The sequence below is a fragment of the Chiloscyllium plagiosum genome, unplaced genomic scaffold (assembly GCF_037043375.1).
Source record: "Chiloscyllium plagiosum isolate Xiang-an unplaced genomic scaffold, Cpla_swu_hap1 HiC_scaffold_33, whole genome shotgun sequence".
NCBI classification, from domain to species: Eukaryota; Metazoa; Chordata; class Chondrichthyes; order Orectolobiformes; family Hemiscylliidae; genus Chiloscyllium; species Chiloscyllium plagiosum.
In genome coordinates, this window is record NW_028270171.1 from 11597738 (window position 1) to 11624453 (window position 26716).

General features: G+C 43.9%; 1 protein-coding gene across 1 annotated transcript in view; it reads right to left on the reverse strand.

Moving 5' to 3' along the window:
* LOC122542016 (proline-rich protein 12-like) overlaps window positions 1-26716 on the reverse strand; it is an 85991-nt gene that overhangs the window by 7929 nt on the left and 51346 nt on the right. Inside the window, exons 9-15 of the mRNA XM_087978275.1 lie at window positions 23113-23229; window positions 16849-16982; window positions 15719-15921; window positions 10889-11014; window positions 10069-10166; window positions 6433-6585; window positions 4266-4361 (exon numbers count right to left, since the gene is read on the reverse strand). Of these exons, the coding sequence (XP_087834401.1) occupies window positions 4266-4361; window positions 6433-6585; window positions 10069-10166; window positions 10889-11014; window positions 15719-15921; window positions 16849-16982; window positions 23113-23229 (927 nt within the window). The remainder of the gene's footprint in view (window positions 1-4265; window positions 4362-6432; window positions 6586-10068; window positions 10167-10888; window positions 11015-15718; window positions 15922-16848; window positions 16983-23112; window positions 23230-26716) is intronic.

Consider the following 26716-nt stretch of genomic DNA (forward strand, 5'->3'; position numbering starts at 1 on the left):
CAGAAAGAGACAGAAAGCAAACACCATCACCTGTGCATTCCAATTGGCCCAGAGGTAAGCTGTGGGGCAATATAGGCTCTCCAAGCTTCCCTGTCACTCAAAAATAAACTTGAAGTCTCAAACATATTCCTTTTGTTTGCAGAGAGAGGGTCTCTGTTTCCGAATGTGTTGCTTCAAGTGAGCATAGACAAGCCACATTACAAGCCCATCTGACAAACTGAAGCCAACACCTCAGACAGAAATATTTTACCACCCAGTCAGCACCCTTTTCTCCTGTGGTATAAAATGTTGCAATCAGTTGAAATTTGGCATTCTTACATTCATCCATAGCAGTGGAAGATGAAAAGCTTTGGCAGTACCTCTCTTGCATCAGTAATATTCAAAACCTATACAACCACGGGACTTTATAATCGCAAATCTGCATTATTTTTTGGCCATCTTTAAAGGCTATTTACTCTCCCAATCTGGTTTTTGACTACAAAAAGCAAACAACAGTGAGAAAATGTTTGTACTGTTATGGATAGAGAGAGAAAAGAAATTCAGAGGTGTAGAACACGGAAAGAGCTAGCATGCAGAGATGGAACAAATGGCCTCCTCCTGAGTTTCAAAGCATAAATCTTGCTCTTGTTGTAAATTTAGTGAGAATCCTGCAGTTCTCACTAAATTTACAACATCTGTCATGTTGTGTCGTAAATGCTCAGGTCATCACCTCAAGGTCCTTACACTTATCAAATGGTATAGGGATCTCTAGATAGCCACTGTCCTCCTTTCAGTATTCTATTAAGTTTTAACCCGTTATCTATTGTTCTGATGCCCTCTGCTCTTTGCAAGAATGGGAGTGGGGGGAGGCAGACAGGGAGTTCCTATGTGATTGACAGTTGCTAACCATGACAGCGGCATAGTAGGAACATCATTGAACTCGTATGCTATTGTTCTGGGGTCATGAGTTCAAATCACCCCATGGCAGCTGGTGGAATTTGATTTCAAATTAATAAAATCTGGAATTTAAACTAGTCTCAACAAGGCTTAACCATAAAACTATAATCAATTGTTGCAAGAGGCCACCTTGTTCAGTTAACCTCCCTTAGGGAAAGGGATCTGTCGTCCTTACAGGTATTTGTGACTCAAGACCCTCAGCTATGTGGTTAATTCTTAACTACCATCTGAAATGGCCCTAGCAAGCCACTCAGTTAAGGGATAGGTAACAAATACCGACTTTGTCAGTAACACTTGTATCTATGAAAGAATTTTTTAAAAAAGTTTGGACGTTAAATTTCAGGGCTTTTTAAAAGTTTATTCACAGGATGAGGGGCTTTCTGGTAAGATCAGCATTTATTACCCATTTTTAACTGATTGTGGAAAGGATCTGAGTTCTAGGGAGAGGTTGGACCTAGAACTTTTTTCTTTCGAGTGTAGGAGCCTAGGGGGGTTCTTATAGAAGTGTATATGACCATGAGAGGCATGGATAGGGCGACAGCACTCAGTCTTTTTCCCAAGGTTGGGGAATCAAGGACTAAAGGGCATCAGTTTAAGGTTAGAAGGAAAAGAATAAAAGGGAACCTGAGGGGCAACCTTTTCACACAGAGGGTGGTACACATGTGGAATGAGCTGCCAGCGGAAGTGGTTGAGGCGGGTATATTAACAACATTTAAAAAGCATTTGGAAAATACATGGATAGGAAAGGTTTAGAAGGATATTGGTGAAGGGCAGGGAAATGGGGTTAGCGTGGATGGGCATTTTGGTCAGTGTGGACCAAAGGGTGTGTCTCCATGCTGTAGGACTCTCTATGACCTTCTTAAATACCATTTTAAAATGGCTTGCTGAACCTGTTCTGTTGGTCTGAAGGCACATACAGGCCAGACTGTATCAGTACAGCCGATTTCCTTCCCTAAAGAACTTAATTTAAAGCAGATAGAAACTCAGTAGCAACCATTGCAACCCAGTAATTTATTTTAGATCCTTATTTTAGATTTTATTTAATCAATTGAACACAAGTTCCCTGGTTGCCATGGAGGCATTCAAACTCAAATCACTCAGGCCCCTGATATCCATTTTCACACAATAACCACTGTGCTATTGAATCCCTAGTCACTATCTTTTCTTGCATTGAAAGCTTGGTTTAATTTTAGCTTATAATAGTTCTTTCAAAATGAATCATGAAAGATGGGGCAGCCATGTTAAAACCAGTCACCAGTCATGGCACAATTTCTGAATGAGAAAAAAATAATTTGTTCTTAAAAATAATCTGATGTCTGTATCACAAGCCAAGGAGTAAACAATTCCTACAGCTCTACATGGTCACAGTTAAACATCGAATTGATTATTCCAGTTTTGGAAGCCTGAGTTAAAGGCTTTGCGTCTCCATCAGAGATTTAAATGTCAGCCTGTCACCAAGGCAGGGGACAGGTTTAATTATGAATGAAACTAATGTCCCGCAGTGCCAATCTGCCATCCTCCCTCTACCCATCACACTTTCTGACCAGGTCAATATTATCACCAAGCCCCTGATTACCCCAAGGGTTGAGAGGCATTGGAACTTCTTGTCACAGTCTATTTAAGACTGTGATAAATAGATTCTTGATCAGTATGGGATTCAAGGGTTATGGAGAAAGGGCAGGAAAGTGGACGTGAGGAATGTCGGATCAGCCGTGATCCCACTGAATGGCGAAGCAGGCTTGAGGGACCAGAACAGCCTACTCCTGTTCCTATTTCTTATGGTCTTGTTGAGAATCAGACTGCCTAGGACTGGAATATAAACAGAAAATACCAGAACAGCTGGCCAGGCATCCGTGCAGGGACAGACAAGAAAACGGAGTTAAGGTTTCAGGTCTGTCACCTTTCACCAGAACACGTTTAGACCACTCCATATTACACTGATAGTTACTCTCCCTAAAAGGGACAGGATTGTTAGCACCGTGGAGTTATTATAGCCCAATGCCTCCAGGCTGGTTCTCTGCAGGGGAATCCAGTTGGTCCCATTTTCCTACTTGTCACTGTAGCCCTGCGGTGTTATTTCTATGAACCCATCCAATCTCCTTTTGGGAATCCCTGATAGTCTCCACCTCATCCTCATCATGGGCTGAGTTCCAGCTCACGTGTAAAAGGAACCTCTCTATAAAACAAAACCCTGGCAACAGCTTTTCTGGTGTTAACCAGATTGAGAGGAATTCAACTGAGCAATCAGTCTTTGGCTCACGAATCTAGATCTCACTGCAGTACCATAATCTATGACTGGGTTTACAATGTAATTCACTGCTTCTCTGAATGGAGTACCTCCTTCCTGAAGAGAGATCTTCAAACGAAGCTCATAAAATGAGTTGGCGAATGACAATTTAGAGAACCCTTCCTGGCACAAGGATGCTCTCTCCCCGACAGTACTCTGGTGGGCCTGCACCGCATGAACTATAGCAGTTCAAGGCAGCTCACTACCACATTATCTGGGGCAATTAGAGAGGGGCAACAGAAGTCAGCAATGCCTTCTTTCACAGAAAATGAAACAATAAAACACTGAACGAAGCTAGCCATTTGGCCCACTGAACCTGCTTGTGAGTGTGAACCAATGGCAAGTACTTCCCTTTCTGACTGATCTCCTCATTACAGAGCTGGGGAATGGAACTCCACAAAAGGAAGTCATTCATTTCTGCTGTCTGTACTAGGAGACAAGGAAGTTAGCTCAACGAGCCGCCATCCATGCTCCAAAGAAAGCCCAGAGGGAATTAATATGGATTGTTTTGTGGCTTTCAGAAGTAGATCAGACAGTATGGAAAGATAACATTCGGCCCACTGTGCCTGTCCCTGGTCTTTGCCAGAACAACCCTATTAGATCCACTTCACCTGCACTTGCTGTATTTCCCTACGAATCTTTCTTTGCAAGTATTCGTCCAATTCACTTCTGAAATTTGACTGAATCGATTTCCTCTGCCTTTTTTAGGTAGCACATTCTAAATTACAACTACACATCCCAATACACTTTTAAAAAAATCCTCACACCGCTTCAGGTTCCTTGACCACATAAAATCCATGTCCTTGATTACCAGCCCTCCTGCCAGTTTTCTCAATCAAAATCCTTTGTAATGATGAAAAGTGCCGTAAAATCCATCTTCTGAGGAGAATAACTCTTGCTCCTCTAATTCCTCCACACTACCGAGGGTTAGGCGTTTGGTGAGATGATGGCAGGGAGTTAGGTGGGGAGGCGTAACAAGAATAGATTAAATGTTGCGTTTAGGAGGATGAGAAGAATTGAACAAGAGAGGAAACCAGCTCACCTGCTCCTTACAATGCAGTAATGTGTGGTATTTGTAGTGATGGAGGGAGTGGAACAAAGTGTAAAACTGCAATTTCTCCGCCTCCACTTGGAAGTCCTGGAAAACAAAGCAAAGGATGGTCTCAGTGATCGATGAGGGCACAGCATGGCTACTGCCAGTCTGTAAACCAGCCAGCAACCTCCTCCCCTCCTCAAATGTGCACAGACAAAACCCAAAGGTAGATAGGAAAAAAAAAAATCATTGTTTCACCAAACCTATACCTGATGGTCACAGCCATCCTGATTAGACAGATCCCACCCAATCCCACACTCTTCCTTTTCCCAACTTCCCCACCCATTTGGTTATCCAATCACCTGGGAGAGGCTGTAAACCAAAAACAAAAAGGGGGTAATCACATTCTGGAAAAATTCATCACCATCTCTTTCAGGCTATCAAAACCAGTCCAGGAGAATACAGCATTACTGATGTGATCTCTGTTCCAGTGAAGAACCGTTTGATTCAAAGTCAAGAGTGTTTGAAAAAGGAGATTGCTGAGTGCAAGTCCAACTTTTTGATTTGCTAATGTGCAAGAGAGAATGTTTGAAAGTGAGCTAGTCTCGATGATAGTGAACTGCAATAATAGAATTCAAACGGCCACACCAGTATCGAATACTTGCATAGAATTACAGGGCGGAGGGAGGCCATTTGGCCTATTGGCCTATCATGTTTGCAACAGCTCTTCAAATGGGCATCATTAATTAGTGCCAATCTCCTTCCTTTTCCTCATATCCTGGCACACTACTTCTACCCAAATAATCACTGAATGTACTCGAGAATGCCTCAATTTAACTGACCTCCAGCACAAGTTCCTGGCAGTGCACTCCATAAAGACTCACTGAGTGAAAAAACACTTTTCCTCCCACATCATATATGTTCCTTTTGCAAATCATTTTAAGTTTGTCCTCATGCTATTGTTCCTATTACAAGCGGGAACAGTTTCCCCATATCTACTCTATCCAGTCCGCTCATTCTTTTGAATGCCTATATCAGATCTCCTCTCAGCATTCTTCACTCCAAGGGAAACAGTCCCAGTTTCTTCAATCTATCCTCATCATTATAGTGTCTCATTCCTGTAAATCACATCTGTACTCTCTCCAATGCAACTTTCCTACAATGTAAGCAAAAGTGAGGACTGCAGATGCTGGAAACCAGAGTTTAGATCAAAGTGGTGCTGGAAAAGCACAGCAGGTCAGGCAGCATCCGAGGAGCAGGAAAATCAACGTTTCGGGCAAAGGCCCTTCATCAGGGTTCCTGATGAAGGGCTTTTGCCCGAAATGTCGGTTTTCCTGCCTTTCCTACAATGTGGCAACCACAAGTGTACACAACACTCCAGCTGAGGTCTAACAAGTGTTTTATACCACTGATGAGACCCATTTCTACACTACTGAAGTGAAAAGGAACAGCTTTCTGAGCACCAAATATCATTTGATTCTTCAGCATTGGTTAATGACTAAAAATTATTTTCCCCGATCACTTTTGTTGGCCAACGCATTTGGTGAAGATGAGGGGTAGAGCCTGAAAATGCCTAATTTTAAGGGATTTATATCAAATAACAGAGATATCACTATTACTAAATAGTGTGTGCCTTTGCAGCAAGTCCCCAAGGTGTAAACATAGCATAGATTTATTAGAGATAATCATGCAGCCAGGAGATGAAAAGGCCCATTACTCTGTGTTGCATACAAAACATTCACTTATGTGGAGTCCTTTGCCTTTTCTCTCCTGCTTTTTCTTTTTATTTAACAAGGGATACAAAACTACAGCAAGTAAAATCAGTTGGCAGGCAGGCTCAAGAAGTAAATGACCACCTCTTGCAACTACATTCCGACGTCTCTGACTCAGGTACAATTTCATGGGTCTTCTTGTGTTCAGCAGAGTGGCCATGAAAGTTGGGAGAGCCACAGGTCAATTAGCTATTCAACACAACAAGCATTAGAAATAACCTTTCCAACCATCCTCATATTCCCCCCAAACCCCCAATGTCACTGATGCAATGTGACTTTTGTTTTGGAAAAATGGGGTTCACTGTGCAGCACCATCCATCCCACACCTTGGACCTTCTCTAGGACTGTTAAACTCAACGGCCTCCCTCCCAAAATAGCCAGGGCTGGCTGGACTGGTGCCCTACCTGTGTCCGTGGTACATTCTTCTTTAGTTGGTTGAGTGTCTTCCGGTTATAGGGTGTCCCAGCCACTTTTAACTTCACCGAGCTGGCCGGGTTGTCCTTGCGGTCCGCATCGCAGTCCTCAACAACCAGTTGGGGGAACGCTTGCAGCCCCTCCTGTAACACACCAGATGCAGATGGCCAAAACGTCACCCAATGGTCTAGATTCTCCAGTCCACAGACCAGCAAAGCTCACAGCACTAATGAAGCGTAAATGCTGCAGCAACACCCCACAAGGGTCATTTGCACAGTGAGACTCGAATTCTTCAAAGATTTACTTTCCAAGATGCCTGCCATTCGCAAGTGGCATCTCATTGTCCACCTGCATTGAGTGGTATGAACTTGCTGGATATGCATGGTAAATACAAGAATGTTAAGTCCTACGCATCCCAGTCTAAATTACTTTTTAATAACATGATAATTGTTCATTAGTCCCTGTCAACCTCTCTGGCACTGAAAAGTAACTACTATAAGTGGGAAGTCTTATTCCTTTGGGTTTTAATTGTTGTTAGAGATTAGTAAAGTCTAACTTTAAAATGTTTAAAACTATTCATTTTCCTTTCTTGCTCTCTTAATTTTTCTTCCTCTCTCTGTCTCTAACCAATTTGAGTTTAATTCATGCACTTTAAGTTAAACATTTTCTCAGGCCTTGTGCTGCTAATTTCTTCATCCTTCAATCTGATAGATTAAGTCAATATTCTCGTTGCTCATCCTGCTGACTCACGTTCCAGGTGTCCTGTTTTCCTTGCTGCAACTTTGTCAATTCACATCTTGGTGACAATTTTAAAGATCTAAATGTGACAAGGGCATATCTGGCAGCAGACAAATTAAGTGCCATGCTAAAACAGAAATTTGTCCAAATATTGTATTCAATTCTTAGCAATCTCACTGACCTGACAATGCATTTTCTTTATTAATTCATGGGATGTTAGGCCACATTTATTATCCATTCCTAGATGCCCCGGAGAAAGAGCTGCCTTCTTGAATCACTACAGTCCTGGGGGTATAGGACACCCAGTACAGGTAGGGAGGGAATTGCAGAAACATGACTCAGCCACAGTGAAGGAACAGCGATTAAGTTCAAACCCAGGATGGCGTATGGCTTGGGGAGATACCTTAAAAATGGTGGTACCTTCATGTATCTGCTCCACCTAGGCCTTAGAGTTTATAGGATCAGAAGATGCTGTCTAAGGAGCCTGGGTGTGTTATGGCTGTGTTGTATCAGTGATGAAGGGAGTTAATATTGAAGGAGGTGGATGCAATGTCAGTCAAGCAAAATGCTTTGTCCTGGATGGTGTTAAGCTTTTCAAGTGTTATTGGAGTTGCATCCATCCAGGCAAATGGAGAATATTCCATCATACTCCGAATTGTGTGTTATAGATAAAAAGAACAGGCCTTGGGGATTCAGGTGGTGAGTTACTAACTGCAGAATTCCAAGGCTCTCTGTCCAAATCTTGTAACTGCATTACTTAGATGATTGGTTTAGCACATTTTCTGGTCCATGATAATACCCAGGATGTTGATATTGGGCGATTCAGTGATAGCAATGCCAATGAGTGTTAAGGGGCAATGGTCAGATTCTATTTGTTGGAAATGGTCATCGCCTGGCATTTGTATGGCACAAATATCACCTAACACTTTATCAGCTTAACCCTGAATGTTAAGTAAGATTATTCACTAGACTGGTATTAATAATGTACATTTGTGTCGATTTACTTTCTAATTTAGTTCTTTCTTTCCTCAGTACGGAGGCACACGGTGCAGCTTAGTTGTGTTTAATGCCGTGTGTATGAGTTTGTCACCTGGCTTGACAGTATTCAGTAAGTAAACAGTATTTATATGTAATCCTTTATTGGATCCTATAGAGGGAACTTTATCTTTAAGATGGATGTCAAGGACTCTGGAGTACATACGGAGGGTTTTTGCTGGGTAATCAGGAATATAAGAACTTACCTAATCTGATATGAATAAGAGTAATTGTGACTGCTTTTATTTCAGTAGTTAAGAAGAGAATTAATAAGGGTTTAAAAATTATGATAATACTGGGAGTTGACATAAGACAGGATCGGTCAAATGGCCTCCTTTTGTACTGTAAAATTCTATGATTCTAAATAAGGAGCAACCATTTCTACCTATAGGATAATTGGTAATCAGAGGTCATAAATGCATGATAATTGGCTATAGAATCAGAAGAGAGATGTGGAGCTTTGACTTTTATTTTAAAACACAGCCAGTTTTTGTGATGCACATAAAGAGATCATAGATGTGGACATCACTGGCAAGGCCTGTATTCGTTGTCAATTCTTAATTGCCTTTGGACTCAGTGACTGGTGAGGCCATTTTCAGAGGGCAGTTAATAGCCAATCACATCCTAGATAGGCCATATCCAGTAAGGATGGTGCACTTGCTTTCCTGAAGGACATTTATGAACAAGAAGGATTTTACAACAATCCATGATGGCCTCACCATTACTGGGACTACAATATATTTTATATTCCAGGTTTTTTATTAATTGAATTCAAACCAACTAATTTGAACACATGCCCCACAGGAGCATCAGCCTGGGCCACTGAATGATGATCATGTGATCTTACCACAACATCACAATCTCTCCTCAATGTTAACTTCCAAAAGGGACCAAGATACATAATTGTAAAGGAAACATTTGCAGGGATTAAGGGGTAGAGCACATGCAGAGATGGTCACCAACACCTCAAATTTAGGTGTCTCAACCCTCATCGCTTCCCTGCTTCTGTACCCTTCACCACTACCTTCTAAGAATTGTGTTCTTTCCAAGTGTGGACCCTTGTGAAATGCCAACAGCATTTGCCCCTCTGTTGGCAGCTATATCTTCAGAAAGCTGGGTCTAAGCCCACAATTCCCTCCTTAAACCCCTCCACCTTGCTCTCTTTTCTGTTAAGATGTTCCTTAACAGTCTAATCTTTGGTCGATTAAGCTCCTGATAAGAGTCCTGAGGCATTTTTACACGTCAGAAGCATTTTATTGTATCTAATGTTTACAATTACACAAGAATTAGAAAAGTAGGTCATTTGGCCCCTCAAGCCTACTCTGTAGTTCAATGACATCATGGCTGATCTGCTTGTGGCCTTAGCTCCACTTTCTTGCCTGTTCCCCTTCACCCAAACTCCCTCATCGAACAATAATCTGTCTAACTTGGCTTTGAATGCATTGAATGGCCCAGCCGCCACTGCTTGGAAGGAGAGAAATAAATAATGCCCTCAACTCTGTCATAAATGGAAGAGCCTTACTTGTTAAACTGTGCTCCCTGGACTCCAGCACAAGGGGGAATATACCCTCAGCAGCCACTCTGTCAAGCCCCCTCAAGATCTTATATTTGAATAAGATCCTGCCTCATTCTTCTAAATTCCAAAGGGGGTCGGCCCAAACTGCGCAACTTTTCCTCCTAAAACAATCCCCTTCATCCCAGGAAGGTTATTTTTTTCACACTGAGCAAAGTAGTTAAACAAAGGAGCCATTGAGGAGCTCCGTCCTTATCTGTGTGATGTGAACTCCACACCTTCATGTCCCACGGACCCTCAAGCTGTATTCTTTACTTAAATAAGCAATCGACACAGATACCTGGAGTGAGGAGCTCAGAGACACTCTTTTTGTCACGCGTTTCTTATGTTCTGTTAAAATTCCATCAATTTTCCTCATGGTTGGTAAATAAAGTTCATCTACAGCCAAAAAGCAAAGACAAAATCAGCAACCAAACCCCAGAGCAGTTTAATTCCTTTTTTCTTGTATTTTGATGGGATGTGGGCATTGCTGGCAAGGCCAGCATTTGTTGCCTGTCCCTAATGGCCCGTGGACTAGGTGGATTGTTCGTCCACTTCAGCGGACAATTAAGTTTCAACCACATTGCCCTGGATCTGCAGTCACATGATACCAGCCTGGGTAAGGACAGCAGATTTTCTTCCCTAAACGGATGGGTTTTTACAACCACCGATCAAAGTTGTCATGGTCACCAGTACTGGGACTACCTTCATACTTAAATTCCAGCAGCTGCTAGGGTGGGATTTGAACCCATGCCCCAAAACATTTACATGGGTCTCCACTTTACTAACCTAGTCCCCTTAACACCACGCCACCCTCTACCCCACAACATTTTCAGAAACTTTGACAAGTTTTCCTTTTAAAACTCATATCTCAAACACACCCAAGAGTGGGTTCTGTAAGGGAGAGATCAGTAACAGAAACAATGAACGAGACATGAAGAGACGAGAGGGATTGTGTAGGCTCAAAAGACACAGCCAAGAGGACTTGAGAAGGATAGTAATGGAGAGGAGAAAACGAAAAGAAGTGAAAACAGTAAAGTGGAGTGGAAACAACAGCAAATGAGGCTGAATATTCTCACTCAAACCATATACAGAGTTTACAATTTCATCATAGTTCCTACCATTGTTGGCCTCAATTGTCTCGATCATGGCTGGGTCAAGGGCCGCACTGACTAATAGTTCAATGTAACTCTTGTACATCTCCTTCATTGCTCGTGTATTCAGAATGCGGCCAGTTGGGATCCGTTCTGCAGGACAGAGACGCATTCTGATTAATCGCCTGTGTTCAAATTAAAACACACCATTTACTTCACAAATGCAAAACCCAAATGATAGACTCCTCATTTGCTGAGTTTAAGGTGAGTTGTGTGCTACTGAGCCTGTAGCAGGAGGTCTCCTCAGGGATGTGTTTGTGTCTCTGCACTGGTATATTGTTGTTGGTCTATTTACCAAGAAGGAGTCTGTCTTCCTCAAATGTTTAATGCCATTTTATTGTTCAATACAAACTCCAAGCTGCTCACTCTCCTTCCAAATCAACTTTCCTGGTGAAAACCAGCCTCTCTTTTCAATAAACCATCACCCAATCACCCAAATAATCTACAAAACAAACAATTAACAAGCACAAACAAAAACTGAAATTGCTGGAAAAGCTCAGCAGGTCTGGCATCATTTGTGGAGAGAAAGCAGAGTTAACATTTCGGGAACCAGTGACCCTTCCTCAGAAGGAGCACTGCCTACTGGGCCATAACAAAACTATGGGGAAGGTAGGGAAAGGGGGAGGCAACTAAGTTCAAATGGAGTTGATGGGAAAATAATGTACTCCACATCCCACAGTGCCCACTTCTCTCTAAAGGAAAGCCAGCTGTTTATATTTAAATCAACCTATTCAGAAATGTTATTACACACCGCTGGAGCTTGAAGCCAAGCAACCTGGCTCACACTACCACAACAACCCTCCAAATAATCTTTTTAGTTTTCTTTTACTATCCAGATGTGCTGTTACACCAAAGTGAATATTTATTTTCCTATGACCAAGTCACCCGTGAATTTTGATTCATCTGTTAAACCCCACCAGTAAATCAATTAGTTAGTTTCCAGTGCAAAACCCATTCAATCTATGTTCCAATGAGTATCAGCTGCGCTCTCCGAGCTCTGGCGAACATTCTGCTTCATCCTTAAAGGGACCAGCATTTACGTTTTCATCCACACATGTGTCAGAGGTTTGTATCGAGGTCAAGTGGTAGAATTTGATTGTATAGCACCTCTGGCCTGTCATGAACCTGTTTAGCAAGGATCACTCTCACTGTGGTCATACAAAGCCTGCCATTCGACAAATGAGGTTTGTCACAAGGACTTGTTTGTGACTTGCTGTATTTCTGACTCCTCAATCTATAAGAATGTTTGCTGGTAGATCTCGTTCAGGAAGGTTGCTTATATGCAGTAACAACACATTTTTAAACAATAACTTGTCTGTAAGTCTTGCCTGGTTACAAGTTGCTTTCCACATTCTGGACCAACCTACAAATACCTGCATTCACAATTACAATGGCAATTGGCTATGTAAACATATCACACTGCACGTATACCCTCCCACCACTGGTGGTGATGACATAGCACCTCTATAATGGACTATCCACAATGTAACAATACAATACAATACAGCACAGCACCAGTACAGGCCCTTCAGCCCATTAAGCTTGCAATGATCCTACTCCTTATTTAGACTTGCTACTTATTGCCCATGCACGGTTTCTATCCCTCTGTTTGTTTCCCGTTCAAGATAAACCTTAAATGTTACTAATGTCCCTGCATCCACCACCTCCACTGGCAATGTATTCCAGGCACCCACCACCCTCTGAGTGAAAACTTTTCCCTGCACTTCTCCCCTAAACTTTCTCACCTTGAACCTGTGCCCTCTTGTAGTTGAAATAGCTTATCTGGCAAGTAACTTATTAAAAAACTTAGTTCTGCACAAACTGGTTCGAATGCTCCTTGATTCACCAAATCATCAATAACCGAAAAATGCTTCATTAACTGTAAAACAGTATGACGTCCAAATGTTGTGAAAGATGCTGTCTAAATACAAATTCTTCTTTCTATTGCAATATATTTCCACATCAGCAATTAACATGGATTGGATAGGGCAGTTTCAAACTTTATAGCAGAGTATTGGTGAATTACAAATATTTTCAGCCCTGAATTCTACAATAATGTCCATACATGGATGGAACCTTGAAACTTTTGAACCCTGAGTATGTGTAGAAGTTTGCTAAACCCAATGTTTCATTTCATTCCAGTAAAAGAGCCAGGGAAATGAGGAGAACGTTTTTTTTGTTAAACACACCAAGTTGTTAGGATCTGGAGAATGCTGCCTGAAAGCGCAGTAAAAGGTCAGTTGTAGCTTTGGAAAGAAGAAACAAAAACTGCAATAAAATAAGTTGTGCTAAGTGGACCAAGCATTCAAAAAGGGCTGTCCATAAGCATATCAGGTTGAATGGTCTCTTTCTGTTCTGTATGATGCTAGCCCTGTTTAGTTACATGTTCCATTTTCCCAGGCAGAGCTCACCGTGCAACAAGAGCGTCAACAGTGCAGAAAGAAGCTATGCAGCCCATCAAGTCTGCAGTGACCCTCCAAACTGCATCCCATCCAGACTCAGATCCCTACCCTATCTCTGTAATCCTGCATTTCCTATGGCTAACCCACCTAGCTGATACATCCCTGGACACTATGGGCAATTTAGCATGGCCAACCCACCTACCCTGCAAAGCTTTGGATTGTGGGAGGAAACTGGAACACCTGGAGGAAACCCATGCAGACACGGGCAGAACATGTCACCCAGTCAGTAGCCCAAGGCTGGAATCGAACCTGGGTCCCTGGCACTATAAGGCAGCAGTGCTAGCTAAGCCACTGTGCTTCCCCAATGTGTTCCAACATTCCTTTCAACACTCCTCACTGCTGTAATACGTGCAGGTTGGAAGTATCCTTGTACACATTGCCCACACACAACAAAAGTTGGGTTAGAGCTAATACAGAGCCCCACCACTCTGTGGTGGCATGCCTGTTGCTGAAAGCAGGATGCAACAAAACACAAAACCGTGCAGCGACATTTTAAAAGCTACACTGCTTTCAACTTTAGCAGACTGTCTGGGATTCAAAAGATTCCAGGTCACACTGAGACTTTTGTTTTACTTCAAAGTCCATTTATTGTGTTTACTTTCAACAAATCATTTCCCAGGGTGAGATTATTTTTGCAGCACCTGGGGTTGCTCAAGAAATACATGCACTCTTGGACTGACCATAAGTTTGGATTACACAAGTCCACAGGAGCTTGGACTGTATTACTCATACAATATGTCCTGATCATTCATCCCAACTGGTTCATACTGATGGTATATACTCCATAGACTCACCTTGCACCCTCCTATCCCATTCAGACAACACCCTCACTTACGTTTTGACTGTTTTCTCCCTTAAGGCGCCTGCTTGAATCTACTTGTATGTATCTTTGCGTCGCACATCACCACACTTATTCACACGTTTTCAATCCAATATGAGTCTATTTCAGAGTTCAGGGTTGTGAAGCAATTATATTGGACTCAAAATGTTAACTGTTTCTCTCTGCACACATGCTGCCAGACCTGCTGAGTTTCTTCAACATTTTCACATTGTTTCAGATTTCCAACGTCTCAGTACTTTATTACCATTCCTATCTTCAAAGAATTTAGTCCACTCTGATCTAGCATTTACTAGCCTGCAACCTTCCAGACCTTTATTCAATCTCACTGGTGTGGTGATTAGCTGGTGTGGGAACAAGATTTTACACTGCATGGAGTGTGAGGCTGAGCACTAAAGATAATGTATTGGTCTAATGTGGGTTCAGCTTAAACCATGTAAGAACCAACAGGACATATTAAATGGGGAAACCCTGGAGAGTGATGGGATACTCCCCCGAGGCTGGAAAAGTGCAGCCCCAGCAACACTCAAGACACCATCTAGAACAAAGCTACCTATCCGATCAGCACCCATTCTCCTCCTTCATCATAGCACAGTGACAGCAGTGTGTACCACCTACAAGATGCACTGCAGCAACTCACCAAGGCTTCATTGACAGCATCTTCCATGACCACTGCCAGCTAGAAGGAGAAGGGTCACGGGTGTGGGAGCGACAGCAGCTCCAAGTCATCAACCATTTCAAATCAGACAAACACTAATCTGTATCTAACCTAATGGTGCAACTGTCCTGGGAGTATTTGATGAACAGCATAGAGACAGCTTTACTCTGTGTCTGACCCCATGCTGTACCTATCCAGGACTGTTTGATGGGGCAACGTATGGGGAGCTTTACCTTTTTGTTAAAAAGAGCAGAAAGAGAGTTTTACTTCCAGTTTAAAAGAATATTAGAAACTTTACTCTGTATATAACCTTGTACTGTACCTGTCCTCAGGGTGTTTGATGGGGACAGTGTAAAGGTGCTTTACTTTCAGTTTAAAAGAGTAGAGGGAACTTTTCTGTTTATCTTGCCCTGTGCTGTACCTATCCAGGAGTGTTTTTGGGATCACTGTCAAGGAAGCTTTACTTTCAGTTTAAGAGTAGAGACAGCTTTACCTATATCTAACCCTGTGCTGTACCTGTCTTTACAGTGTTTGATTGGAACAGTGTCGAGAAAGCTTTACTTTCATTTTACTTTCAGTTTAAAAGAGTAGAGAGAGCTTTCTATATCAGTGTTCAGTGTAGCATTCTGAAGGAAGCCTATCTCAGCACCGAGCTTCTCTTATGCTTGAACTGGAAAGCAATGGATCCCAAATCTAGAAAGTGCTCCATTCCCTCCGCATCCCTGAAATTCACCTCCTGAATATCTCCTCCATAAAAAAAATCCAAATGGATTGAGCCAACAATGAACACAACACAAATACAAAATGTCGGCAAAGAGAAATCAAACTAAGCCATTCACCCTCTTCACTCTGCTGGTTGGGGGTGGAGTCCGATTCCGTTGATGAAGCAACTTCTTTCAGCCATTTTTTCCTCTTCTTTGGAGGCGGCTCGGCCTTGGCTTTGGATGGTCTTTGCTTGGGTTTTGATGCTGGCCGAGCAGGCGGCTCTGGTTTAACCACAACCGGTACTCGATTCGGAGTGGTCTTTGTCTGGCTCTGTCGTCTAAAGCACCAAATTCGACAAATCAGTACCAGAACAGGGAGTGTTACATTTTGAGACAAGTCAGTATCGGGAGAGGGAGTGTTACATTTAGATTCTCTACCCTTGCCTTGTTGGGGAAAAGGAGAAAGTGAGGACAGCAGATGCTGGAGATCAGAGTCAAGAGTGTGGTGCTGGAAAAGCTCAGCAGGTCAGGCAGCATCTGAGGTGCAGGAGAATCGACATTTCAGGCATAAGCTCTTCATCTGATGAAAGGTTTATGCCTGAAAAGTTGATTTTCCTGCTCCTCGGATGCTGCCTGATCTGCCGTGCTTATCCAGCACCACACTCTTGACCCTGTCGGGTAAAATCCAGTGGGGACTCAGCCAGGATGGCAGTCATCGGGGGTGATGGGAAACTAGTTGGTCCCATTCCAGGACTTGAGTACAAAAACCAAGGCTGACACTCAAGGAGGAGTACTGTACTATCAGAGGAGACAAATATTTATTATTGTTAGCGTGTTGTTGTCTGTAGGAGTTTGCTGTGCACAAATTGGCTCATGCACTTCTAACAACAGTGTATTCACTTCAAACAGTGGCTAAGGAGTACTTTGAGATGGTGGGTGGTCATGAAAATGGCAGCAAAATTTTCTTTTTAGTGAGGGGTAGGTGGGGAGAAATCAGAAAGGCTTCCCATTTCTGATCCAAGAGACTTGGAAATGAGAGAACACTCAAAGTCTCACTGAGAGACCCCTCCCTGCCCCAATTCAAATCAGGACTTCTAACCCCCACACTTGCACTGGACCCCAAGACCTAGTCTGGAGTTTACCATTTGAGTATTTATCCAAAGATCCCGTTAGTTTCTCAAACAATCCTTTTATCATGCTTTATGAAGGAGGAAGCTTACACTAACACTAACTGAAAGCTTTATGATGGAGAGAGATGCCTGTACCTCAGGGATTGCTGCGGCCTATGCCAAGGCTTCTTGGAGCACACACGGACGTAGTCCTTCTTGTTGACGTTCTCCAGGAATTTAACATAGAGTCGTTGATATTCGTTTTTCGCGTGGCCAAAGTAGCCAAGATACTGAAACAGGAAAAGGCAGAATACGTTAGGCCTGTGAGCCCACCTATTGCTCAGCAACTGTCTACTTGGAGATGGCTAACAGGCTCTTGACCTCAACCAATATTCCCTCTAATACTGTTTTTAGTGCATGGACCTTAAAGGTCCGTGCGCGGCAGCAACGCCTGAAGCAGACGTCAATGTGTTGGCAGGGCAATCAGCATGGGCAGAACCTTGGAGCAGCCTGGTGCTTTAGAGAGAATCCTGCTGAAGTGTCCACATCAAGAGTATTGGAGGGAGAGGTGACTGACGGCATGGGAGCGAGGTGACAGATGGGTAGGGGTACTCAGGAACCACCTTGGAAAATCACCCACCCGGTTTATGGATGAATTCATTTTGTTTTCACAAACTCAGATGGGAGGCAATGGTACCATCACTTGGCTTGTAATCCAAAGGCCCACAGGGTCAACTATGGCTTCCGTGGAATCTGAATTTTTCGCAGCAGAGAGCGGCGGGAGCTGGGCGGAAGTTCAGACGGAGCGCAAAGCCGGTCGGGAAGGTAAGCGATTACTATTAGAGTGGGTGTGTTCTAAACCCCAGGTCCTACAAAGTAGGGTCTCCCTCCCTCCCTCCTCCTCTAACCTTAATTAAGAGTCCACAAACGTGCCACAAAAAGAGGGTCTAAGGAAGTTTAGATCGAAGAGTGAGGCTTCAGCTCAGGAATCTTTGACAAGGAGGTTGAGTGAAGTGATTACACCACAGTCGAAGAGGGTGAAGACTTGACTGCCCAGCTGGTTCAGTGCGCTACGTGCTTGATGTGGGAGGTCAACAACTCTGGTGTGTCTGGCTCGTATATGTGTGGAAAATGTGTGCACATTCAGCAATTGACCGAGCATATTGCAGCGCTGACGAAAGAACTCGAAGACCTTAGGCTCATCCGAGAGAACGAGATCTTTCTGGACAAGACCTTCAGCGATGTTATTACACCAATCATGCCAGAAGAGAGCAGAAGAGAGCAGACGATGAGGAAGGCGGAGAGGAGACAGGTGCAAGAGACCCCGGGAGAAGTACCTGTCAGGAACAAGTTGAAGCTTTTGGAAACAGAGACTGATGACACTGCCTGTTCGCAAGGCGGCCAAGTTTGTCAATCAAAAGTTGCCGCAGAGGCAGAGCGGAAGAGTCGAACATCGCACAGAGCCGTGGTAATAGGGGACTCCATCATGAGAGGAACTGACCGGGGTTTTTGTGGCAGCAGACGGGATTTAAGGATGGTGTGTTGCCTTCCTGGTGCTAGAGTGAAAGACATCGCGGACAGAGTGGAGGAAATCCTCAAGGATAAGTGTGAAGAGCCAGAGGTGGTGGTACATGTCGGCACAAATGATGTCGGGAAGAAGAGGAGGAACATACTACAGCGAGACTTCGGAGAACTAGGAAGAAGGCTGAAAAGCAGGACGTCCAAGGTGGTTATCTCCGGTTTGCTTCCAGTTCCTCGGGCTAGTGTGGCAAGAAACAGGGAGATAATGGACTTGAACATGTGGTTGGGGAACTGGTGCAGGAAGCAAGGATTTAAGTTCTTGGATCACTGGGGTATATTTTGTGGTAAACATAAATTCTACAAGAGAGACGGCTTGCACCTTAATAGGTTAGGGATCAGCATTCTAGCAGGCAGATTTTCTACTGCAACACCGCTACATTTAAACTAAGTAGCAGGAGGGAGGGGACAAGATGGATGTTTAAAAAGGAAATTGAAGGGAAAGTTAGAACAAGAGAAGTCAAGAAAGACAACTGTATCAATGAGGCAGAAAACCCGGAAAGGCATCATGCTGTCAGGTTGAGTGAAATAAGGGTTGATGGGAAGGGTGAGAGCAGTAACAAATTAAAAATACTATACATGAATGCACGAAACATTAGACATAAGATGGATGAGCTTGAGGCTCTTTTAGAAATTGGCAGATACGATATTGTGGGGATAACTGAGACGTGGCTTCAAGTGGACAGGGCATGGGAAATGAATATTCAAGGATACACGTGCTATCGTAAGGACAGACTGACGGGCAGAGGGGGTGGGGTGGCCTTGTTGGTAAGGGACGATATTCAGTCCCTTGCGCGGGGGGACCTAGAGTCAGGGGGATGTAGAGTCAGTGTGGATAGAGCTTTGAAATACTAAGGGTAAAAAGACCCTCTTGGGAGTCATCTACAGGCCCCCAAACAGTAGTCTGGAGGTCGGATGTAAGTTAAATCAGGAGCTGAAATTGGCCTGTCGCAAAGATGTCACTACAGTTGTTATGGGGGATTTTAACATGCAGGTAGACTGGGAGAATCAGGATGGTATCGGGCCTCAAGAAAGAGACTTTGTGGAGTGCCTCAGAGATGGATTCTTAGAGCAGCTGGTGCTGGAGCCGACCAGGGAGAAGGCAATTCTGGATCTGGTATTGTGTAACGAACCAGAATTGGTCAGAGACCTCGAAGTGAAGGAGCCATTGGGAAGTAGTGACCATAATACAATAAGCTTCAATCTGCAATTTGAGAGGGAGAGGGTACAGTCGGAAGTGACAGTACTTCTGTTGAATAAAGGGAACTATGGAGCTATGAGGGAGGAGCTGGCCAAAGTTCAATGGTGCAATACCTTAGCAGGGATGACCGTGGAGGAACAATGGCGGATATTTCTGTGTATAATGCAGAAGTTGCAGGATCAGTTCATTCCTAAAAGGAAGAAAGATCCCAGGAGGAGGCATGGGCGGCCATGGCTGACGAGGGAAGTAAAGAAACGTATAAAGTTAAAAGAGAAAAAGTATAACATAGCTAAGATAAGTGGGAAAACTGAGGACTGGGAAGGTTTTAAAGAGCAACAGAGGATTACTAAGAAGAAAATACGCAGATGAAAAATGAGGTACAAAGGTAAACTGGCCAAGAATATTAAGGAGGATAGTAAAAGCTTTTTTAGGTATGTGCAAGGCAAAAAAATGGTTAGGACAAAAATTGGGCCCTTGAAGACAGAAACAGGGGAATATATTACTAGGAACAAAGAAATGGCAGAGGAATTAAATGGGTACTTCAGATCTGTGTTCACTGGGGAAGACACAAGCAATCTCCCTGAGGTAACAGTGGCTGAAGGACCTGAACTTAAGGGAATTTATATTTGCCAGGATTTGGTGTTGGAGAGACTGTTAGGTCTAAAGGTTGATAAGTCTCCGGGGCCTGATGGTCTGCATCCCAGGGTACTGAAGAAGGTGGCTCGGGAAATCGTGGATGCGTTGGTGATTATTTTCCAGAGTTCAATAGATTCGGGGTCGGTTCCTGAGGATTGGAGGGTGGCTAATGTTATACCACATTTTAAGAAAGGTGGGCGAGAGAAAGCAGGAAATTATAGACCAGTTAGTCTGACCTCAGTGGTGGGAAAGATGCTGGAGTCTATTATAAAGGATGAAATTACTGCACATCTGGATAGTAGTAACAGGATAGGACAGAGTCAGCATGGATTTATGAAGGGGAAATCATGCTTGACTAATCTTCTTGAATTTTTTGAGGATGTAACTATGAAGTTGGACGAGGGAAATCCAGTAGATGTAGTGTACCTGGACTTTCAGAAAGCTTTTGATAAAGTCCCACACAGGAGGTTAGTGAGTAAAATTAGGGCGCATGGTATTGGGGGCAAAGTACTAGATTGGATTGAAAATTGGTTGGCTAATAGGAAACAAAGGGGATAAACGGCTCCATTTCGGAATGGCAGGCAGTGACCAGTGGGGTACCGCAGGGATCCGTGCTGGGACCGCAGCTTTTTACAATATATGTTAATGATATAGAAGGTGGTATCAGCAATAACATTAGCAAATTTGCTGATAATACAAAGCTGGGTGGCAGGGTGAAATGTGATGAGGATGTTAGGAGATTACAGGGTGACCTGGACAAGTTAGGTGAGTGGGCAGATGCATGGCAGATGCAGTTTAATGTGGATAAATGTATGGTTATCCACTTTGGTGGCAAGAACAGGAAGGCAGACTACTACCTCAATGGAATCAATTTATGTAAAGGGGCAGTACAGATAGATCTGGGTGTTCTTGTACACCAGTCAATGAAGGCAAGCATGCAGATATAGCAGGTAGTGAAGAAGGCTAATAGCATGCTAGCCTTCATAACAAGAGGAATTGAGTATAGAAGCAAAGAGGTGCTTCTGCAGCTGTACAGGGCCCTGGTGAGACCACACCTGGAGTACTGTGTGCAGTTCTGGTCTCCAAATTTGAGGAAAGACATTCTGGCTATTGAGGGAATGCAGCGTAGGTTCACGAGGTCAATTCCTGGAATGGCAGGATTACCTTACACTGAAAGACTGAAGCGACTGGGCTTGTATACCCTTGAGTTTCAAAGATTGAGAGGGGATCTGATTGAAACGTATAAGATTATGAAAGGATTGGACACTCTGGCAGTAGGAAACATATTTCCACTGATGGGTGAGTGCCGAACCAGAGGACACAGCTGAAAAATACGGGGTAGACCATTTAGGACAGAGCTCAGGAGAAACTTCTTCACCCAGAGAGTGGTGGCTGTGTGGAATGCTCTGCCCCAGAGGGCAGTGGAGGCCCACTCTCTGGATTCATTTAAGAAAGAGTTGGATAGAGCTCTCAAAGATAGTGGAATCAAGGGTTATGGAGCTAAGGCAGGAACAGGAAAGTGATTAGGAATGATCAGCCATGATTATATTGAATGGCGGTGCAGGCTCGAAGGGCTGAATGGCCTACTCCTGCACCTATTGTCTATTGTCTTAATTCAACTGAAAAATCAGGAATATAGAGGTAGACCATAGATTGTTGTAAAACCCCATCTGGTTCATCGATTTCCTTCAGGGAAAGAAATCTGCCATCCTCACCCAGTTTGGCTTACATGACTCTAGACCAATACAGTAGATTCTTAACTGCCCGCTAAAATAGCCAAGCATGCCAATGAGTTCAAGGGCAATGAGGGAAAGGCTGACAGCAATGCTCACATTGGATGAAAGAATAAAGAAAATGTACATTTGTTGACTGGAAGCAGCTTCTGAGCCTCTTAAACCCCTCTCTTTATTGAAACAATCATTGTCAACATTCATGGGCCATCACTGGTTAGCTCAGTGGCTTTTTTTTCATTCATTTATGGGACGTGGGTGTCACTGGCTAGGCACCATTTATTGCCCGTCCCTAGTTGCCCTTGAAAAGCTGATGGTGAGCTGTCTTCTTCAACTGCTACAGTCCACCTGTTGAGGGTTGACCCACAATGCCTTTAGGAAGGGAATTCCAGGATTTTGACATGGTGAAGGAATGCAGATACATTTCCAAAGCAGGGTGGTGAGTGGCTTGGAGGGGAACTTGAAGGTGGTAGTGTTCCCATGTACCTGCTGGTCTTGTCCTTCTAGATAGAAGTGGTCGTGGGTTTGGAAGATGCTGTCTAAGAAACTTTGCTGAATTTCTGTAGTGCATCTTGTAGATAGTATACACTGTTGTTATTGAGCAATGGTAGTGGAGGGATTGGATGCTTGTGGATGTGGTGCCAATCAAGTGGCCTGCTTTGTCCTGGATGGTGTCTTGAGTGTTGTTGAAGCTGCACTCATCCAGGTAAGTGAGGAGTATTCCACCACCCTCTTGACTTGTGCCTTGTTGATGATGGACAGGCTTTGGGGAGTCAGGTGGTGAGACATGGGGGAATCAGTTGGTTGTACTCCACTCCCCTCTCCTGAGCGTGAAGGTGGTGGGATTGAAACCCACTCCAGACTATATAGCACAAAGTCTCAGCTGACCGTCCCAGCGAAGTGCCGAGAGTTACAACATTGAAGGACAGTGTTGTCTCTCAGCAGAGATATCAAAAGACTTTCTCTCTCGCTCTCTCTCTCTCTCTCTCTCTGGTGGAAGTGAACAACTCTTTTGTACTATTTTGAAGAGGAGGAGAGCTGTCGACTCTGGTGTCTTGGACCATATTTATCCTTCAAACAGCATCACAAAACAAAAAACAGAATGATTACCTGGTCATTGGAATATGGCTATGGTGGGGGCTTGCTGTGCACAAATTTCTTACATTATGGTAGTGACGAGTGCACGTTTCACAAGTGGCTGTAAAGGGGCACCCCGAAGTCATGAAAGGCACTGTACAAATGCAAATGCCCTCTTGCCAGCGATAGTGTCCTTACTTTGCTGGTTGCACAGAACTGCCGATGGCCATCCCTGATCTCGGGGGTGAACTTCTGTAACAAGGCCTTCTGTACTCGCCAGATGGGTGGAGGTTCCCGTCCTGCCTGCATGGCGAGCTGTGGGCAAAGGAAGCAGAGGCATTATCAATTGTCACGTAGGCACTACAATCTGCGGTTCAACACATTCCTGGAACTTTCTGTGCCATGTCCATCTGCCACCTTCCCCACCCCCATTACTTTTACCCAATCAAATGACCTTCTTTCTCCCTCCTCTAGCTTTATCACCGAAGGGCTGAATGGCCCAAATCTCCCAAGTCCCTGGATTATTGTAGACCAGATGTACATCCCAAAGCCCGGAGCAAGATCCTGCCAAAATTCCAATCCTCTCAGTCCATGTGAATTATCCAGGAATTTGGAAAATCTGAGGAAAAACTCACACACTCCCTGTCACCCTCTGGACAAGTTCCAATTTGCTAACCTGGTGAGTGACCCCGCCAATGTTAGACTGTAAAAAGTCTTATCTAACTCCTAGGTAACCACTCCAAAGGACCATGCTCTCTCATTAGAGAAGGACGACTGGTAATGGGTTTAACCTGAGGGTTACCACGCCTGAAACCCTCCCAACAATAATTCTGACTGACCTCCCCTTTGGACTAGCCCCAGTCCATTTGATTATCCCACCCTATCAGCAGTCCTCACCAATAACTCAAATGCCATTCCATACTGCTTCCACCCAGCACCTGAATACATGCCCCAAGTGCCCCCCCACTGAACATCCAGCTACCCCCCTTTGAAACCATACCCTGACCCCTCCCCATCACTTGACCCACCTACCCCACCTGCCAACCTCAACTCCATCCATTCACTAACATCTTAAACTTACCACAACTGCTGTTTAAAATGAAAACGAGAGTGGTGGCTGGTCCTGTCTTTCCACAACACTCCCACCTCCCCAATCACCAGTGTTACCGCGGAGCTTCTCTGAGGGACACAGTGCTCTGTGTTTCTGGGACAACTGGGTTTGGAATACCATTGAACAGGAAAAAAAGCCGCAGCAGAACGGCTGCTCCAACTCTTCCCCCACACCCAAAGCTCTCTCTCAAAGCCCTGGGAGATTATTCTTCAATTTCTGGAGATTCTCAGACATCTCGGAAGGGTTGGAGAACCCAGCCATGATGAACCTGTTGATTTTCCAATTGCTGTCCCTCCTTTTCCCTTCAGGAAGCAGCAGCTTGCTTCAGGATACGGTTTAAGGATCTGGGTGGAGAGTTCTGCACACAGCTGTCCCATGTGACCACAGGGTGGGTGCCAGGCCCCACATGTAGCTTTTGTGGTCATGTGTCACGTTTACCCTGAATGTTTTTATTTGCAGCCCCTTTTCAGTTTTCCGAAGGGGCTGCTCCTTCAATGTTGGTTTGCTTCAGCCCAGTGCTCCTGTGTGGGGAGTGGCAGGCAATTCAATGGGCCTTCTCGTGGGGCTGCTCCGGGCCTGGCCAAAGTGGCCATTAACAAGTCCACCAGGCAGCAGGCCACAAATGGGGTAATTGTTTCTGACTGTCTGCCACTCTTTCACGGATACATCTGCACTTGGGTGTCCCTAGAGAAGAAGCATGCAGGTCTCACCAGCACGATAAGGGCATTTAGAGACCGGTGGGCACTACAGGTGCCGAATTTCATCATCACTCCAGACGATGCTATATTAATTTAACAAGTTTCCATTTCCTTACGTAAATTTTGTTAGCGTTAATTTGTAGCTCATTAAGGGCAAAAGAGCAACAAGGGAGAGAATAGGGCCCCTTAAAGAATAACGAGGCCATCTATAGGTGGAACCACAGGACTTAGGTGAGCTAAACAAATATTTCACATCAGTATTTACTGTGGGGAATGACATGGAAGCGCGGGAACCTGGGGAAATAAATAGTGATATCTTGCAAACAGTTTACATTACAGAAGAGGAGGTGCTTGAGGTCTATAAAGCATAAAGGTAGATAAATCTCTGGGACTTGATCAAGTGTATCTCCTGTTGTCAGAAGCTAGTGAAGAAAATGCAGGGCCCCTAGCAGAGATAATTATATCCTCGATCATCATGGGTGAGGTGCCGGAAGACTGGAGGGTGGTTAATATTGTGCCTTTGTTTAAGAAAGACTGCAAGGAAAAATCTGGGGACTATGGACCGGTGAATCTGATGTTATGCTGGCTAATGGCAGAATTCTGAGAGACACAATTTAGAGACATGCATATGGAGAGACAAGGACTGATTAGGGACAGTCAGCATGGTTTTGTGCATGGGAAATCACGTCTCACAAACTTGATTGAGTTTTTTGAGGATGTGACCAAATAGATAGAGCAGTAGACATTGTCTGCATGGACTTTTTAGCAAGACCTTTGACATGATTCTGCATGGTAGACTGGTTAGTAAGCTTAAATCACATGGGATCCAGTTGAGCTAGCCAATTGGATATAAAATAGGCTCGACAGTAGGAGACAGAGGGTGGTACAAGAGGGTTGCTTTTCGGACAGGAGGCCTATGACCAGCGGTATTTCACAGAGGTCGGTGCTGGGTCCACTGTTGTTTGTCATTTAGATAAATGATTTGGATGAGAAGGAAGTATGGCTATTAAGTTTGTGGATGACACCAAAATTGGTGGTATTGTGGACAGTAAAGAAGGTCATCTAAGAGTACAACTGTATCTTGATCAATTGGGTTAATGGACCAAGAAGTGGCAGGTGGAGTTTAACTTGGATAAATGTGAGGAATTGCATTTTAGTGAGACAAACAAGGGCAGGACTTATACTATAAATGGTAGCGCCCGGGGAATGTTGTCGATCAGAGACACCCAAGGGTTCAGGTAGACAGTTCCTTGTAAATATTGTCACATGTAGACAGGGTGGTGAACAAGGTGTTTGGCATGCTTGCCTTCATTGGTCAGAGCATTGAATACAGGAGTTGGGACATCATCTTGTGGCTGTATAGGACATTGGTGAGGCCACTTTTGGAGTATTGTGTTCTGCTCTGGTCACCCTGCAATAGGAAGGATAGTATTAAATTGGAAAGAGTGCAGAAAAGATTCACAATGATCTTGCCAGGATTGGAGGGTTGGGACCTTTTTTTCCCCTGGGTTGTAGGAGGTTGACAGGTGACCCCATCGAGATTTATAAAATCATGAAGGGCATAGATAAGGTGAATAGCAAAGGTCTTTTTCCCCAAGTTAGGGGTGTTCACAACTAGAGAGCATATTTTAAGGTGAGAGGGGAAAGATTTAAAAGAGACCTGCGGGACAACTGTTTCACATAAAGGGTGGTACAAAAATGGAAAGAACTGCCAGAGGAAATGATAGATGCAGTACAGTTACGACATTTAAAAGTCATTGTACAGATACATGAATAGGAAAGCTTCAGTAGAATATAGCATGGGACTAGTTTAATTTGGGAAACCTGGCTGGCATGGATGAGTTGGACCAAAGAGTTTGTTTCGGTGCTGTATTCCTCTGTGACTCTATGATTCAGTTTTGTTACTATGCCCCATAAGGCGCTGTTTAGGGAGCCTTTCATTCAGTTTACAGGAGTAAAGAGAGCTTACTCTGTTTCTAACCCCATGCTATCA